This window comes from Physeter macrocephalus, chromosome 14, assembly GCF_002837175.3.
Source record: "Physeter macrocephalus isolate SW-GA chromosome 14, ASM283717v5, whole genome shotgun sequence".
Taxonomy (NCBI): domain Eukaryota; kingdom Metazoa; phylum Chordata; class Mammalia; order Artiodactyla; family Physeteridae; genus Physeter; species Physeter macrocephalus.
In genome coordinates, this window is record NC_041227.1 from 118,680,184 (window position 1) to 118,696,920 (window position 16,737).

The following is a 16,737-nucleotide window of genomic DNA, read 5'->3' on the forward strand; positions in this document are numbered from 1 at the left end:
AGCCACAACTTCTGAAGCCCACGCGCCTAGAGCCCGTGCTCCACAACAAGAGAAGCCACCGCGATGAGAAGCCCGCGCACCGCAACGAAGAGTAGCCCCCGCTCGTCACAACTAGAGAGAGCCCGCGCGCAGCAGCTAAGACCCAACGCAGCCAAAAATAAAGTAAATAAACTTTTTTTAAAAAAATAAAATAAGTGAAAGGGGAGGGTCGGGGTAGGCTGGGGACCCCACTGTCACTCTCCCTCCAGAATGTCCCCACTCCCATCACAGGTCAACCCTCTGGCCTTTCTTCTAGAGCAGAGCTTAGGCAGGATATGCTTGCTGGCCAGACGGTGACCACATCTCCCCAATGGAAATCGGACATAGGGGATCATTCCTCGTGTCTTTAGGAGTCATTGGACAGTCATCAACCTCGGGCCCATCTGAGGAGCTCCAGGACTTGGGGTCACCACAGTCATGTTCCACAGCGCTGGGAACCCAGCAAGGACAGAGCGGGGCTGGCAGGGGTGAGGGGCCCACAGGGGCAACAAAGAGGGAGGATGAGGCACTGCTGAGCCTCTAAGGTGGAAGGCAGGTCAGGGAGGCTGGATCAAGGCTGTCTCATGATTGCAAGAATGGAAATCTCCCTTCCTGACCCCCCACCAGTGCTACTCTAAATGCCTTCCCCACCTGCTACAGGAATTCCATCAGGAGAAGGCATGGCTTCTCCCCCCTGCTCAGAGCTAAGTCATCAGAGAAGAAGCCCAGGAATTGGAGAAGATTCTAGAAGGCAGGGGGTATGAACTCAGGCATGAAAAAGGCCTGAGTTTGAACCTCAGCTCTGCCACTCACTCAGTGAATGTTTCAAGCTCCCAGAACCTCCATTTCCTCATTTGTAAAATGGGGGTAGCAATTCTTACCCTGCAGGGTGATTGGGAACATTAAAAGGAATGGTATGGTGGTAACAGAGAAGGAAAAGCTCTTCTTTACAGAAGAATGCCAACTGAAAAACAGGCAAGGAATTATGGAATCAAAAAATCACCATTTGCAATTGATTTGGACAAGGATCACCAATGGATGCTGAAACTACTGGGTAAAGCGTTGCTGGGCAACAGGATGGTCCCAGAGTCTCCAAGCATCACCCTACAGATGAGTCATGAACCACAAAGGGAAAAAGGTAACTTTACATGGGAGAGATCTGGGGGAAACCACCTAAACCAAGTGATGAAATTCAGCATCACCAGTAATGTTGACAAACGGTGGCCCCTGACAGCATGCACAGAGAAGGGTGCACACCACCAAGTAGACCTCTTGCCAAAATGTTTAACCAAAATCTAATCATAAGGAAACAATCAGACAAATCTCAGTTGAGAGACATTCTACAAGACAGCCAGCCTGAACTCTTTAAAACATCAATGTCGTGAAAACAAAGAAGGCAAGGAGACATGACAGCACATTCAATGCCCGATTCTTGAGTGGACCCTGGATCAGGAAAAAAGCTATGAAGGATATTTTGAGGGACAATTAGGAAAGTTTGAATAAGGAGTGTGTAGTAGATAATATTGTGTCAGTGTTAAATCTCTCAGATGTGATGACAGCCTTGGGATTCTTTTGGAGAATGGTCTGGTTCTTAGGAGACTGGTGATAAATCATTTGTGTCTTGGTGTCTGCAATGTTCTCACAAATGGATCAACAAAATATACATGTATTTCCCTCTCTCTCTCTCCCCCACCCCCCATCTACATAGGTATACATACATATATATGCTCCGTGTGGACACCTCCATCACTGCTCAGAACCAGCCTGTCTCCGGGCCCAGGAACACAGGGTAGAAGGAACACGTCAGAACAGGCACGCAGGTGGAATTGCAGATGCCCTCATTGTTGGACTGCGGATCTGCTTCTGCCTGCCTCCCTGGGGACCCCGTGTGGATGCCAGCAGGCTGAAGAGCCAGGGCAGGGTAGGGACAAGGTTTCTCTGCTGACCTTTGCTCCAAAAAGCATGCTGGGTGGGCAGTGGCCAGGGCGGGGCTCTGAGGCTGACAAGTAAATGACCAGAACCATTGCACGGCCGTGTGTCTCATTTCTCCTACGGAACCGTAAGTCCCTGAAGGCTCCTGCTCTGCCTTAACTTGCCCCACCCCAACCTACATGGCTGGCCATAGGATGCGGGCACTAAAAATACTTGTCATCTCCAGGAGGGGACCCAGGGTCTGGCCTGGTCCAACCTGGTGTATAACCTTGGATGGGTCACCTCCTTCCTCTGGGCCTCAGCTTCCCCAGAATCCATAGAACGGGATGACCCAGCCCCGTGCTACATACATCTGAGGGGAGGCAAGAACTCATACTTTGGAGGCCAGCAGCTCTGTGTTCTAATCCTGAGACCATTGCTTGCTAGTGGCATTCGGGAGCCTTCTCACCTCATAGCCTCCGTTTCCGTGACCCTGAGATGGGCGTGGTCATGTCCAATACGCAGGGTTATTGCAATAAAGCGAGACAAAATAGGTACAAATAGCTGACACGTGGTTTATTGGTTTATTGTCTCTCTCTTTCCCACTAGAGGGGCAGCCCCATGAGGCAGGGACTTGGTCTCCTTCACTGCTGCACCCCAGCACCCGGGGTGGTGGCTGGCCCTCAGTAGGAGCTCCCTAAACCATCGCTGACTGAATGGATGAACAGAACAGGTGCTCGATATACGATAGCGCTGGTTGTGATTCTAAAATGTGCTGAGACAAAAGCGTTTGAAGTTCATGGTTGTTGAGAAAGGAAATTCTGGGAAGCAAGAAATAATCTTCAGGGCTGGCATGGGTGTCTCTGTCGCTCTGTCAGCCAGTGGAGGACACCAGGGAAGCTGTGCTTATCTGGACCAGGGGCAGACATGATGTGCCCACAACCGCCAGGCAGCAGCATGCACGAGTGAGGTGGGAGGTACCTGGCAAACTGGGGAGCCCCCGTGCATCCTGTCTGATAGGGGTCCCTCTCTCTAGCTGGCCGTGGCCAAGGTGGGAATGCAGGACCAATTCGCCAGTGCAGCTGATTTTACAAGAGAAGCCAGAAAGCCAATTGAAAACAAATCATTTTTAAAAGAAAAACACAGATGAGAGCAAACAAAGCCCATCTGTGGGCTGGGAGGGGCCCTGTGTTGTAACCCAACCCTCTCAGGCGGTGTAGGCAGGAGGAAGGGCCCGGTGGTGGGGCCCCTGGAGTGGCCTCTATGGGGTCCTCATCTCTCCAGGCCTCTAAGGCAGTCCCAGCCCCTGAGACACAGGAAGTGCTGACCCGCTGCCGAGATCCAAAGGGCAGGGTCACACACAGCCAGGGGAGCAGCCGCCTCCCTGGGTTCTTGGACTCAGGGTGGATCCAGACTTGGGGCTCCCAGGCTCTGGGTAAGTCAGCTCCCATAATCCGGCCCAGGTTAAAGTTCAGCAAATATTCACCGAAAGAACCTCTTCAGTCTGACTTTGAACACAGCCCTCCATCTCTGGGTCGCATCTGTAAAATGGGCACAGTTATGTAGCCGCACCTACCTCACAGGGATAATGGGGAAATCAAGTGAGATTAAAGGGACAAAAGTGTTTCCAAAGATCAAAAGTGCTTTACAAATGCAAAGTGTGGTCGTCCTTGTCATCATTATTACCATGAGCAAGACAAGTTTTGCCAGAGCAGAAGAGGGGGCCTGGGACCCAGAAGAGCAGAGAATTTACAACAACTTTACAAGGAGGATCCGGATCAAGCCCATCAGAGCTCTTGTGCAGAGGGCATGCTGCTCACTAGCTCTGGGACAGACCCGGTCAAGGGACACGGAGCCCACAAGACCTTCTCCCCGGCCACCTGGTGTCCAGCTGAGTAGGCGCCCCAGTCAGGGCAGCTGCATCTCCCCAGATAGACGGCTTCCAGCAGAATACACAAGCCCCAGAGCAGCTGCCCATAAAATATAGAAACTATATAAATAACATAAATATTTTCTCATATATCTTAGCTATATAAATTATTCTCTTTTGCCCTAAAAACTATATATGCGAGGTAGACAAAAAAAAAAAAAAATACCCTGTGAGTGTTTCCCTTAAAGCTGTAGAAGGAGAGGTCAGTGGTCACTGGTCCCAGGGGCCCCAGCAGGGCTGAGGTGGACCTTTGGGGACAATTGGAAGAGAAAGGAGTGGGAACAGAGAAGTAGAAGAGGGGAGAGGGCTGCACAGGGAAGACCTCACAGGCCGAGGGGCCCTCAGAGCCTGACCCGTGCCCTTGACCTGGTCAGTGTTAGTGGCCGACTGCGGCCACAGTCCCTCAGAGGCTACCCTTTATCTTCCTGCCACCCCGGCACTGCCAGCCAGGGATGCAGATGGCATGTTGGTGGACTGGGCACCCTCTTCCTGCTGCCTTATGCCTAGGGCTGAGCCAGGATGGAGGCAGAGTTGGGGTCTCAGAGGAGGAGGATGGAGCGGGCTGGCAGAGAGAAAGTCTCCTTGCTGTTGGGAAGCGGAAGAAACTAGGGAAACAGCCCTCTGTCCTTTTTCTCTTCCTGCCAAGATGTGGGCCAGCTGCTTGGGTCAGCAAAGTCACTCTCGGGAGGGGCCTCAGGTCAATTTGGCTTCTCATCAGAGCCTCTGCAGCCAAAGATCCTTCCAGCATCCCTCCGGAGGCTGCCTGATCCACCGAAGACGGGGCAGCTTCTCCTCACCCTTGGAGATCACAGGGAGCGCCGGGGGCTTCTTCCTGGGGCTTGCACAGACGGTTTCTCAGCATTCGGCTGATTCTGAAGAGTTTCCTGTCTCAGCAAAGGGTCAGCAACTCTGGGTTCCGGGAGAAAGGAAGCTGACAGAGGGCGCGGCAGGGCCAGCAAAGCAGCCAAGGGCATCCCAAAGGAGGTCACTTCCTCCCGGCTGGCATCGGGCTCTGCTCTGGGAAAGCACACAGCTTCCAGCAAAGTGACCCCTGCAAGGTCTTGATCCTGAACCAGAGAGGTGTGTGTCACTGAATGAGAGCCCTCAGCCTGGCAGGTCCAAGGGGTGTGCACGCGTGTGGCGGGGGGGGGGGTGCCTGTGTGCACCCGTGTGCATGTACCAGCTTCTCTCTCCTCCCTCTCAGGGCCTCAGCAATGGAAAGGTCCACAGGATCAGAGGGAATTAGCAGTCATTTCTCTTCCTCAGGTAAGAGCCAAAGTGGGGGACCATTAGTAAATGAAGGGGTCCCCCAAGGAGCCAGACTTAGCAAAGACTTTCCCACGCCTATAACGCTAGCCCTGGTAAAAATCTTAATTAGATGAGTAGTAGCTGTGAGTGTACAAACGTAACCGAATCAGAACTCGTAAACCAAGTCTTGTGTATCACGAATGCCAGCTGCACTGGGGCCTCACAGCATAAGTGGATCCCGGTCACACTTACGGCTGGACTGACCCATCCCAGGCAGACTCCAGCCTTTGCTTCTGACTGACCCTGCCTCCCTGAGCCTTCTTGGCCCAGAAGCTCACCTCCCAACATCTTGCTGGCTTTAGACCGCTAATCCCAGGGATCGAGACGGCGGGATGTACCCCCTCTCCTCTCCAAAACCTCAGTCCCGCCCTCCTCTTGGCCTCCCTTATTTCCCTCCACATCCTTCCACTCTGCCCTCCCACTCCAAGTCCTCAACAAGGCTGGGGACCCTTGGGTTCAGGGGTGGGGCTCCCACCTTTCGAGTTGAGGGAGGGGAGGCTGATGGGACCCAGTGGGGAGAGGAGCACATGTGCACTGGCATGCACATGGGTGATCACATGCACGCTGCGTGCGCCTGCCCGGGGGGGCTGGCTGGACAGCTGGGAGGCCTCCAGGTGGCCCGGTGCCATGCGAGGTCCTGGCAGAGGCCAGCTGGCACGCTGGGCAGTGGGCTTAATGCTTACAGGTGTACACAAGCTCCTCCTGCACGCACTGCTGGCACTCCACGTAGCAACACCACTGCACCTGGCAGTGGCAGGAGAAGGCCACCAGGCGGCTCTGGGTGTCATAGCCCCGCCCGCAGCATAGGCTGCTGCAGCTGGCCTCCCGGGAGCACACCCTGCCCGCTGTGCCGGGCGAGTGCTTGCTGGGCCGGCAGAAACTGGGTGAGTCCTCCATGTAGACCAGGTCCCCAGGCCGTGGGGCCGGGCCCTTGGTGGAGCTGCCCGCTCTGGCCGGCGCCCACAGCTCCAGGCGGCCCAAGGCCTCGTTGGTGGCACTGGACACCTTGACGGCTGAGTCGTGGCGCAGCTTTAACACCTGGCCTGTCTCGCGGAACGGGGAGAGTTGCTTCCAGCAGGTGCGCACGGCGCAGGAGCCCGACACGCCGTGGCACTTACACGTGGTCCTGAGGCCACTCTTCACGGCCTGCGAGGAGAGGCAGAAGGGAGGCGTGGTCAGAGACCCGGGCCCACAGACCCTAGAGCACCAACCCTGGCCGGGGAGCAACAGGAGGATGGGAAAGAGACAGGGGAAGGTCCACCTGGGGGGGCAGGTAAGACTCTAGCTGGCCCACGTGGCACCTTAGTGAAAACTAGCTCTAGGCGCCCCTTCCTCTGGGCAGAGACGGTCCTCACATCTCGGTGAGAGCGGTGTGGGCCGGATCTTAGCCCCAGCTCCTCCCCTGGCCCGAAGTCCTTATGGAGCAGACAGCTTGCACAACTGAACACGGCAGCCCTGGTTTACACAAACTCAGTGATAAGGAAACAGAACACAGAACTCAATTTCTTAAAGAAATGGAGCCCTAGCCTCTCCCAGCTTTCTGGTCCCAACAGACCTAGATACTTTTTACCCTCCAGGCCTCCCACGATTGTGTGACCTCAGCCAAGTTCCTTCCCCTCTCGGGGTCTCCTCTGTCTTCCCATCTGTGAAATGGAGAAGGGACAGGGGTTGTACCAGATCAGTTTTCAAACTACCTTGGCTTCTAGGACCTCCAGGAAGGCCAGTGCTTGGAATGGAGACCCTTCTCCAAACACGTCTCTGCCTCACCAAGGCCCCATCCTGAGCCAAGCTCCCACCTGCTGCCCAGCCGACAGTGATGCCCAGGATCCTTCCCTACTTCCTGGTACCTGGTAATGGTCCAGAATGGATGCCCAAGGAATGTTGGTTGAAAGGATGAGGTTCATCCTGGGCCGGCTCTGTGTGTGGGATGGGGGGCAGGGCGGATAATGGCCTCCTAGAGACCTCGCTCCCCAGCCCTGCACTCTGGCTGGGAAGGGCTTGGGTCACCCGCGAGCATGCTCACCTTGATGCCCACGTGGGTGTTGTGGGCGTCTACCCGCGCCCGCAGGTCTTTGCTTCCTCTCTTGGGCCCCAGGAAGTCGTTCAGGAACTTGGTGCTGTACTTGAGGTTGTCGCCGCACACGCCCCACTGCCAGGCCTGCCGGCTCTCCAGGCCCGGAGAGTCATCACAGGTGCAGCGCTCCATGCGCCCGGCGCTGCAGGCCCGGGCCAAAGTGTGCGTGAGGGCAGCCGAGGACACCGCGTACAGGAAGGCCGTCTCCTTGAAACCTGGGCCGGGCCCCGGGGGGATCGGGAGGGAGGAGGAGAGTGGGCTCAGGGGCTGTCTGCTGCCCTCTGAGGATAGAGTGGGTGGTGGGGCCACTGTGGCAGGCAGGATGAAGGGCCTGTGAACCCGAGGGCACAGCTCAGGGCAGCCTCCCTCTCACCTGCCCCTTAAACTCAGGATGCAAGTTGCTGTTTAAATGGAACTGCCAATTCCCGAGGGAGTGTGTGCCCAGGTTCTAAGGGCGGCAGGACAGGGGCTGCTCCTTCTACTAAACAGGTGAGAACACAGATGCAGAGAAAAGTGACATGGGCATCTGGCGAGTGGCGAGGCTGGGGTAAACCACTGATCTTGACTCCAAGCTGATGTGTGGGCAGGTTGGACCAACCAGTTTCTGAGGCCCTGATCCTCTGAAATATGCTGCCTGTTACCTCTCAATGTCACCCTCTGCTACCTACTGGGGAGTAGGCCCCATGACCGAGTGAGCTCGGGTCTCCCGCCTGACTGGTCCCAAGCCAACCATCCACGCGCTTCCAGGACAATCACAATGCTTGCACTACGGGGTGCAGCCCAGAGCTGGCCTCCCCTGTGAGCTCGCTACCTTCTACCTGCTCTCTGATATACCTGGGGTGCTTGTGACGCTGAGGTGGGGGCGGGCATCAGCTCTGCTCAGACCCTCCCAGCCACGGGGGACAGTTGCCTAAAAGGGGCTGGGCTGCTCTGATCCACCATCGCTCCCTTTTTTGTCAAAAGCCCATTGATGCTTGGTGATGGTCACAGGATGACCTTTCCCCCCACTTGGGCTGAATGCTTTCTGAGGGAAGATGGGGTCTTGTTCGGCTCCGTATCTCCAGCCTCCAGCACAGTGCCTGGCTCACTGAGAGCCTCACCAGATGCTTAGTGAAATGATGGCCAAGTGGAGACATGGGGCGGGCAGGGAGGGAGGGAGGTAGCGTGGGAATGGAAGGGAGGGAGGGAAGGATGGACTGATGCTTATGATCAACAAAGAAACAGGTGAGCGAATGAACAAATGAAGTCTGTTGTTGGCCTGTGTCATGTCACTTGGCCAACTATTAACTGCCATCCCTCCTTATCTGCTCTCATACCTTTGTGAGTGTGAGTGTGTGTGTGTGACGTCTGTGTGTGTGTGTGTGTGTGTGTGTGTAGCAGGCTGAGGGAAAGGACTGGGGGACGTGTGTGTGTGTGTGTGTGTGTGTGTGTGACGTGTGTGTGTGTAGCAGGCTGAGGGAAGGGACTGGGGGACGTGTGTGTGTGTGTGTGTGTGTGTGTGTGTGACGTGTGCACTACGGGGTGCAGCCCAGAGCTGGCCTCCCCTGTGAGCTCGCTACCTTCTACCTGCTCTCTGATATACCTGGGGTGCTTGTGACGCTGAGGTGGGGGCGGGCATCAGCTCTGCTCAGACCCTCCCAGCCACGGGGGACAGTTGCCTAAAAGGGGCTGGGCTGCTCTGATCCACCATCGCTCCCTTTTTTGTCAAAAGCCCATTGATGCTTGGTGATGGTCACAGGATGACCTTTCCCCCCACTTGGGCTGAATGCTTTCTGAGGGAAGATGGGGTCTTGTTCGGCTCCGTATCTCCAGCCTCCAGCACAGTGCCTGGCTCACTGAGAGCCTCACCAGATGCTTAGTGAAATGATGGCCAAGTGGAGACATGGGGCGGGCAGGGAGGGAGGGAGGTAGCGTGGGAATGGAAGGGAGGGAGGGAAGGATGGACTGATGCTTATGATCAACAAAGAAACAGGTGAGCGAATGAACAAATGAAGTCTGTTGTTGGCCTGTGTCATGTCACTTGGCCAACTATTAACTGCCATCCCTCCTTATCTGCTCTCATACCTTTGTGAGTGTGAGTGTGTGTGTGTGACGTCTGTGTGTGTGTGTGTGTGTGTGTGTGTAGCAGGCTGAGGGAAAGGACTGGGGGACGTGTGTGTGTGTGTGTGTGTGTGTGTGTGTGTGTGTGTGTAGCAGGCTGAGGGAAAGGACTGGGGGACGTGTGTGTGTGTGTGTGTGTGTGTGTGTGTGTGTGTGTGTAGGAGGCTGAGGGAGGGGACTGGAGGACCACCCATCTCATCTGTGGGCTCTTCCAGGAATGGGTTGTGCTCCTCCTTTCCTCTCTTGTGTCCTCCTTGCTCCCCTGCCCCCACCAAACAGGGAACAACTAGGCCTCATTAACTCCGGGACCCTTCTTACTCAGGACTGTGCTGGGTTCGTAAGGGCAACGTGGTCTTGGGAACGTTGGAGTGGGAAAGGCAGCCCCCTCCTCCCCAGCCCTCCTCCTCCCAGCCCTCCTCCCTACCTCTCTTGAGCAGCCCCGTCCTCCCCTCTAGGCTGCAGTTCCAGCGCTCATGCCGGAACTGAAACTGGCACTCGAGCAGGCTGAGGTGTGCGGCATCCTGCAGGGTCTCAGCCAGGCCTGGCTCCCGCCGGCAGAGCTGCTTCTGCCGGCGGGACAGCTTCAGGAGGTCACACTGCTTCAGGTGGGCCCCACCCTGTGCTGGGGCAGGGGCGGTGCCCAGACCCGGGAAGGGTGTCAGGACCTCCCGCCCGGTCAGGCTAGAGGGGGCAAGAGAGAAGGGAGACCAGTGACCCTTGGGTCGTGACAGGGGAGGAGGAAGGATGACAGTCCCTAAGAATGTGGGGCAGGTGAGTGGAAGGGCCTTCCTGGGGGCTTCATTATTCGCCCTTCTAGGAGGGAGGCTGGCCCCATGGGGTCATGCCCCCATTTTACAGAGTAGGAAACCAAGGTGCTTATGACAAGAGCTAGTGCAAGATCTCAAACCCAAGTTTTCCAGAAGCCAGAGTCTCTGCTCTTCTTACCCACCTTATTTCCCAAACTTGCCCAACCAGAAAAATCATCTGAGGTGCTTATGAAAAATAGAGATGCCCAGGATCTATACTTAGCAATTCTGCTTCTCTTGGTCTGGAATAGGACCTGGGAATCTGTATATTTTCCACATTCCCTGGGCAGCTTTGAGGATCAGGGCAGTTTGGGAAATATTGCACATAGCCTCGGCTGCTGCCTGGCTTGCACGTTCCGAAGAGGGGCAGGCAGAAGGGTGTTGACATTAAGAAGACGTCCAGGGCTTCCCTGGTGGCGCAGTGGTTGAGAGTCCGCCTGCCGATGCAGGGGACACGGGTTCGCGCCCCGGTCCGGGAGGATCCCACGTGCCGCGGAGCGGCTGGGCCCGTGAGCCGTGGCCGCTGAGCCTGCGCGTCCGGAGCCTGTGCTCCGCGCAACGGGAGAGGCCACAACGGTGAGAGGCCCGCGTACCGCAAAAAAAAAAAAAGACATCCAGGCAATTTCCCTGGTACCCCTCTCTCCCTTACATTAGGTTGCTGCCCAAGTAATGCCATGCCAACCTAACTTGTTTCCATAATCCTCAGAGAGATCTTTAACCACCTGGCCACTCCATGCCTCTTACAAAAAGATACTTAAGGAATACCTGAATGGATGGAAAGGTGGAAGGATGGAGAGATGAAGGAAGGAAGGAAGGATGGGTGGATGGACTGACAGGTGGACGAAGATGAAAGAGGTATATTTTCATCAGGCCACTGGCTCCAGACTCTTTGCTCTACTATCTCTGAAGTCCATGGATGCTGAAGTCAGGCTGCCACGTTCCAGTGGCCCGTCATGTCCTAGCTGTGTAACCTAGAAGCACTGATTTTCTCCTCTGGAAAATGGAAAGTGTGATCCTCGCTACCTCCTGGGGCTGCTGGGAGGATTATTTGAAAAGTTACTAACCACAGGGCCTGGGACTTGTTGTTTCACTTTCCTGCTAGCTGGAGCTTCTCAAAACTCCTTCCTCTTGCAAGATGCTTTACTCTCTAACCTGGGCAGAGTCTTCCCTTTGTACAGATAAGGAAACGAAGGTTTTACAAAGAGGCAGTAACTAACTTGAGTCTTACAGCAGATCAGCAGCAAGGTGGGGAATACAGTGATTTTTTTTTTTTTTTTGGCTGTGCCCCGCGACATCTTAGTTCCCCGACCAGGGATCGAACCCATGCCCCCTGCAGTGGAAGCCCGGAGTCTTAACCACTGGACTGCCAGGGAAGTCCCAAGGTGGGGACTACAAATAGAGCTCACCTTCCCTCCGCCCAGAAGCGGTCCATGAGATATTTCTCCCAGTTCAAAATATATGCTATCCTGTACCCTGGTGGCCCTCGGAGTGGGTGAAATATACATCACTCTGGCACCCAGGCTGGAGGAAGCAGCCCCTTTCTGGAATTTGCTGGCCTTGTGGCCGTGGTAAAAGATCAAAGGTGGAACCAGGCGATGGCTCTTAAAGCTCCTGCTTGGATGTGGCACTTGTCACTTGTGTGGCCAGGTCTGGGCTGCACCCCATAGTGCTCAAGTGCCACCAGCCAAGGCAAGCCCTGTGGCCAAGCCCTGAGTGGTCAGAGAGGCCCACATCCCACAGAGCCAAGGGCACGGCTCTCCTGTTTGGAGCCACCTGCCCCAGCCAGGACATCTGGCTAGATGCCACACCTTCCCCGTCTACCCCAGGGAGGGTGTGGGTCCTGGCCAGGTCCCAGGTGCCCCCAGAAAGTGCCCGTAGATCCCAAATCCATCAGGTGCAGCCAACCCAGTGTGGAGCAAATCTCGGAAACCCCCCGAGCAGAGACAGATGCTATCGGGCTCCTCCTGGCCCAGCCTGGCCCTGGGCTCCCCTCCCAGACAGGGTGAGGGCAGGGACCCGTTAATCATTAATCTGGGGGAAAATGGGTAAATTTCCAGTCCACCAGGTCTACACCCAAACCCCTCCCTGCAGTCTGGCAGGAAACCCTTAGAGCTTGACCCTTGGCAGGTCCAGAGCAGAACCCAATGTCAACTCCAGCCCAGGAGACCCCACCCTGACTGGCTTCCGGTGTGGAGGGCAGCTTGGGGGCTGCAGGAGCAAAGGGCGCAGCAGCCATCTAGCCCCTCAAATGTCTTCCTCCCCACACCAGGGGCTGGTGTGAGGGGCAACTTCTGTTCACACAGTTCTTGTGTTTCAGAAGTTGGGACCTCCCTTGTAGTAGTGATTAACAGATGAGAGAATGAGCAGGGAATGATGGGAATTTTGGCCAACAGGACTGCAGATCCTTCAAGGCCTGTGCCAAATTCCATTATAAGAACAATAGCTATTATTTTTATATCATTATAGCTATATTATATGTTATATAATGTATCATTTATATTCTATTATATAATATTATCTACCACGGTTTTTTTTTTGGCCATGCCACGTGGCTTGTGGGGTCTTAATCCCCTGACCAGAGATTGACCCCAGGCCCAGCAGTGAAAGTGCCGAGTCTTAACCACTGGACCACCAGGGAATTCCCTTATCTACCACATTTTGAGTGCTTATTACTAAGCCCTTTAAATTACTCTTTCAGACACCTGTTGGGTTGGCTGCCTACCTGTTCCTTCTATCTACATGATTACCCTGTCGGCCATTTTATACCATATGATCTTGCTGCTCTGGCCTGCTGATTGGACCACTGAGGATCACATGACCCAGGCTGGGCCAATCAGTTCTTTCTCTGGGAATCTGGAATTTGACTTAAGAGAGGATACATTTGCTTTCTCTCTTTCTTTGACTTAAGAGAGCATACAGTTGTTTTCTCTTTCTTTGGGCTTGTAACTCAAGAGATAGAAAGCTGGTCCAAAGAGAGAGAAAAAGAATGAACCAAACCCATAGAGACGAACAGAGGTGAAAATGGGAGGGAGAATTGGGGGAGCTTTTCAGCCCCTGGCCCCAGAGTCTCCCTGTGGTCATCTCTGTTCTTACTTGAGACACTCCTATCTGTAGAACAATGTCAAGGCTGAGAGTTAGTTTGTCTAATTAAGGATGCCGTCCCTGATCAACACCTTCTGACAGCTGTGGAGTACCAGCACACCCTACACTGCACTTGTGAGCCAGGCTCGGCAAACACCTTTTCCCCCCATCAACAGGCCACTGTTTTTTTAATTTCGTGTAATAGACCCTGTGATTGATGGCCCCAGGAGTCCAGTATAAAGTCGGTTAATTTTATTAGCAGTAATGACACTTAGTAGCGATTAATGGTCAGGAAAGGCAGCCAACCGCACAGGAGCTTCAGGCCATACTGGGCCCTGGTCTGCCCAGGGCTGCTCTTAAAAAAGGCCCCCTCACACTGCCTCAGGGGCCGCCATAGGACCTAGGAAGACAACTGAGAGACATACCAGGACCCAGTTTCCCTTTTATTTGTTTTCTATGTTGCAGTTTGGGACCATTTTTTCTTTGAAGAAATAGTGCCAGGACATCAAACTTAGAAAATACCTCAACTGATTTCCTTAAACAGTGCTAGTAAATGCTCTGACACATGCCCTATGGATGCCATGGCATCTGCTAGAGACGGTTTCTTCTTGGACCTCGGAAGAATTCTAGGTGTTGCAGGTTCCAATCTGTTCCGGGGTCCATGGGCATGGTCCGTTCCCATTGAAGAAATCATTCTATCTGGCACTCCAAGCCTGAGAACCCCACCCACCAAGCCCTTCTGCAAAAATCTCCACAGGTTAGTTGCATCTTGAGGGTAAGATGTACAACCAGAGAAGATCAAGTGAGGTTTGTTGAGTCTAAGGGATCCAGACAAAATCTGGGGTTTTAATGAAGACACCTCCCCATGGTCAGGTCGGATGCTATCAGTCAAGCAAGCGAGCAGTGTGCTGGACTGAAGAGCAGAGGACAAATAATCTGCGAACTTGCTGATTACCCTTCTGGGCTGAGGGATAAGAGCGCCTTCAGGCCCCTGCCTGACTCAAGTGCCCCTGAGCCACCTGGGACCAACCCTTCCCCATCAGTTGCACCTGCTTTGGCCCAGCTGGTCTATCTCCCCCATTCCTGTTTCCTGTCGGGCTCTCCCAGGTTGACTTCCAGCCTCTTTTGTCCCATTAGGAAAGCAACCACCCCACGTGACTGGCTCCGTTCTCCTCCCTTCTTTGCCCCCAGCCTGTGCCCCTCTGTCCTTTGCACCCTCAGCCCATGGCCCTTGGTGGTCAGGTTGATAAGACTGGAAGCCCCCACCCTTACACAATGAGATGCCTTTGGCTTTGACCCCAGAGCCTCCCCAGCCACTTCCCAGGCCCCCTCATCTCCCTCCAAAGCGGGAAAAGTCAAGGGTGCCCCTCCAGACTTCATCTCACATCCCACCGCCCCCCCCAGACCCCCTCTGTCCATGTCTGGTCTTTCCCGCCCGTGCCTTCTTTCACCCTGCGCAAGGCTCACCCCATTCACGGTTTTGGCCAAAGCTGCCCCATCTGGGATGACCTTGAAGGAAGCAAAAGTAGGTTCTCCCTGGAATGATCACCTGCCACTTGCTAGAGTGTGGGGACCAAAGGACCTCAGGCCCCCAAGGCTGTTCTGGCCTGGGTAGTCTGGTCCCAGGTCTTCCCTCACTCACTGGTGACTCCAGGGATGTCCACTCACCCCCTGAGCTCATTCTATCTAACAAATACACCTTGACTAGTAGGAGAGCATGACTGGAGCCAGACTGCCTCAGTTCAAATCCCACCTCCGCCTCTTACTAGCTGTTCTACCTTGGGCAAGGCGCTTCACCTCTCTGTGCCTGATCTGTGAAATGCAGATAATCACAGGACCTATTTCACATGGTTATTGTGAGGATTAAATGAATTAACATCTGTAGAGCTCTTAGAACAGTATCTGGCACATGGTAATCTCCAGGTAAGTGTCATTCTTAAGCATCTACTACGTGCCAGGTACTGTGCTGGGTGCTGGGACACACACTCATAACCTCAAGGAGCTCACAGTCTGGAGGGAACTTGGCTGGATTCAGAGCACTGCAAACTCTCCCCAGACCCCAATGAGCAGGGAAGGAGAAGGCTCTGAACCAGCCCAAGTCCCAGAGGAACAATAGCTGCTCAGGGACCCGGATCAGATCTCCTAACACCATCTGGGTAAGAACGTGACCTCAGCCAGTCCCCTCCTGCCTGTAGTGGGAGGCCCGGGGTGGAGAGGGGGCCGAAGGAAGCTCTTGGGAGCTCTCTGGAGAAGGCCCGGCAGGTGTAGAGCACTTCCCATCACCTGGGGGTGCCCAGGCTCTGTTCTCCCACCCCCGCCCTCATCCCTGTTTCTGCTCGAGAGGGTCTGATGGTTCCAGAGGAGACCGCCCCCGGGGGTGTGGGTGGGTGAGCAGGTGGGTGGCACAGGCCAAGACTGGCGGTTCCCAGGACACCAGGTAATGCCAGCCTGTCTGGACACTTAGCCGGAGGGACCAGGAGCTGTTCCTGGCACCAGGGCTGGTGCCAACTGCAGGCAGCTACCTGGGAACCAGGAAAGCCTTGCCCTGCCTGGAGCATTGGCCTTGGCCCCGCAAAACCCTATTAGATGCTCCGATAACAGGCTTCCTCCGCTGCAGGGCCATTTGCATGGTAAGTGCACCTTTTGTGCTTTCATCTCAAATATCTCAGCCCACCTCTCCCGCCCTCACTAAATCCCTGTACACACACACACACACACACACACACACACACACACACACACACACACTCACACTGACACTTACACTCCCCACCCCCACCTGCCCTCTCCAGTCCCCACCTCTTCCCAGCAGGGGAGAGTTAGTGAGGACAGTGTCTGGCCCAGGAAAAGAGGGCACATGGCTCTGGGCAGTCCTTCTTCAGAGATGGGGACCCCCTCCACACCCCTGGCTCCTCTCCCCTCCTCCCGTCATCTGAGGGGCCCCGAGGTTTACACTGCTGAGAAGCACATTCCTCTCTCCACCCTTCAGACTCCTCTCTCCTTGACAAGACTCACCGTCGCCTCATACCTCCTCCGTGAGGATGTCCTTAGCGAGCAGCCTTAATGGCAAATTTGGCAGGTACCGTTTCCCGCTTTTCGTCCAACTCCTCCTCCCCCATCCTTTCATGCTCTTTTATTTAAATATCAATATTGAGCATCAGCTTCAGGCCACAGAAGACCAAAACAAACCAAACTGCTCACTACATCCCTGTCTGGGTCTCAGCCTTCCTTTCCTCCCCACCTCTTCGCCTCAGAACCCACCTTGAGGACTGAATCAGCACACCTCCCCGCCCCCCACCAGCCCACCCCTGGCTCAGAGAGAAAAGAGACTGGCCCAGCTGTGGGCTTTATCTCTCCGAGAACAGCTCCACTTCCTGTTTTGCAGCCACCCGACTGGGCTGAGGATGGCATCATCGTGGAGACGGGGGCTCAGGAGCTAAGTGGGCAGCGAGCAGGCCGCCCAAAATGCTTGCTTTGCATCTCAACAATCTCGGGCATTTAGAGCCTGG

General features: G+C 54.8%; 1 protein-coding gene across 1 annotated transcript; it reads right to left on the minus strand.

The window, feature by feature from the left end:
* Positions 1–5,839: 5,839 nt before the first annotated feature.
* WNT9B (Wnt family member 9B) lies at positions 5,840–11,579 on the minus strand. Its single transcript, XM_007125431.2, has 4 exons — positions 11,554–11,579; positions 9,766–10,022; positions 7,191–7,456; positions 5,840–6,313 (listed from the first exon to the last, which is right to left on the minus strand). The coding sequence occupies exons 1-4, from the start codon at positions 11,577–11,579 to the stop codon at positions 5,840–5,842; spliced, it is 1,023 nt and encodes a 340-aa protein (XP_007125493.1).
* Positions 11,580–16,737: the final 5,158 nt, after the last annotated feature.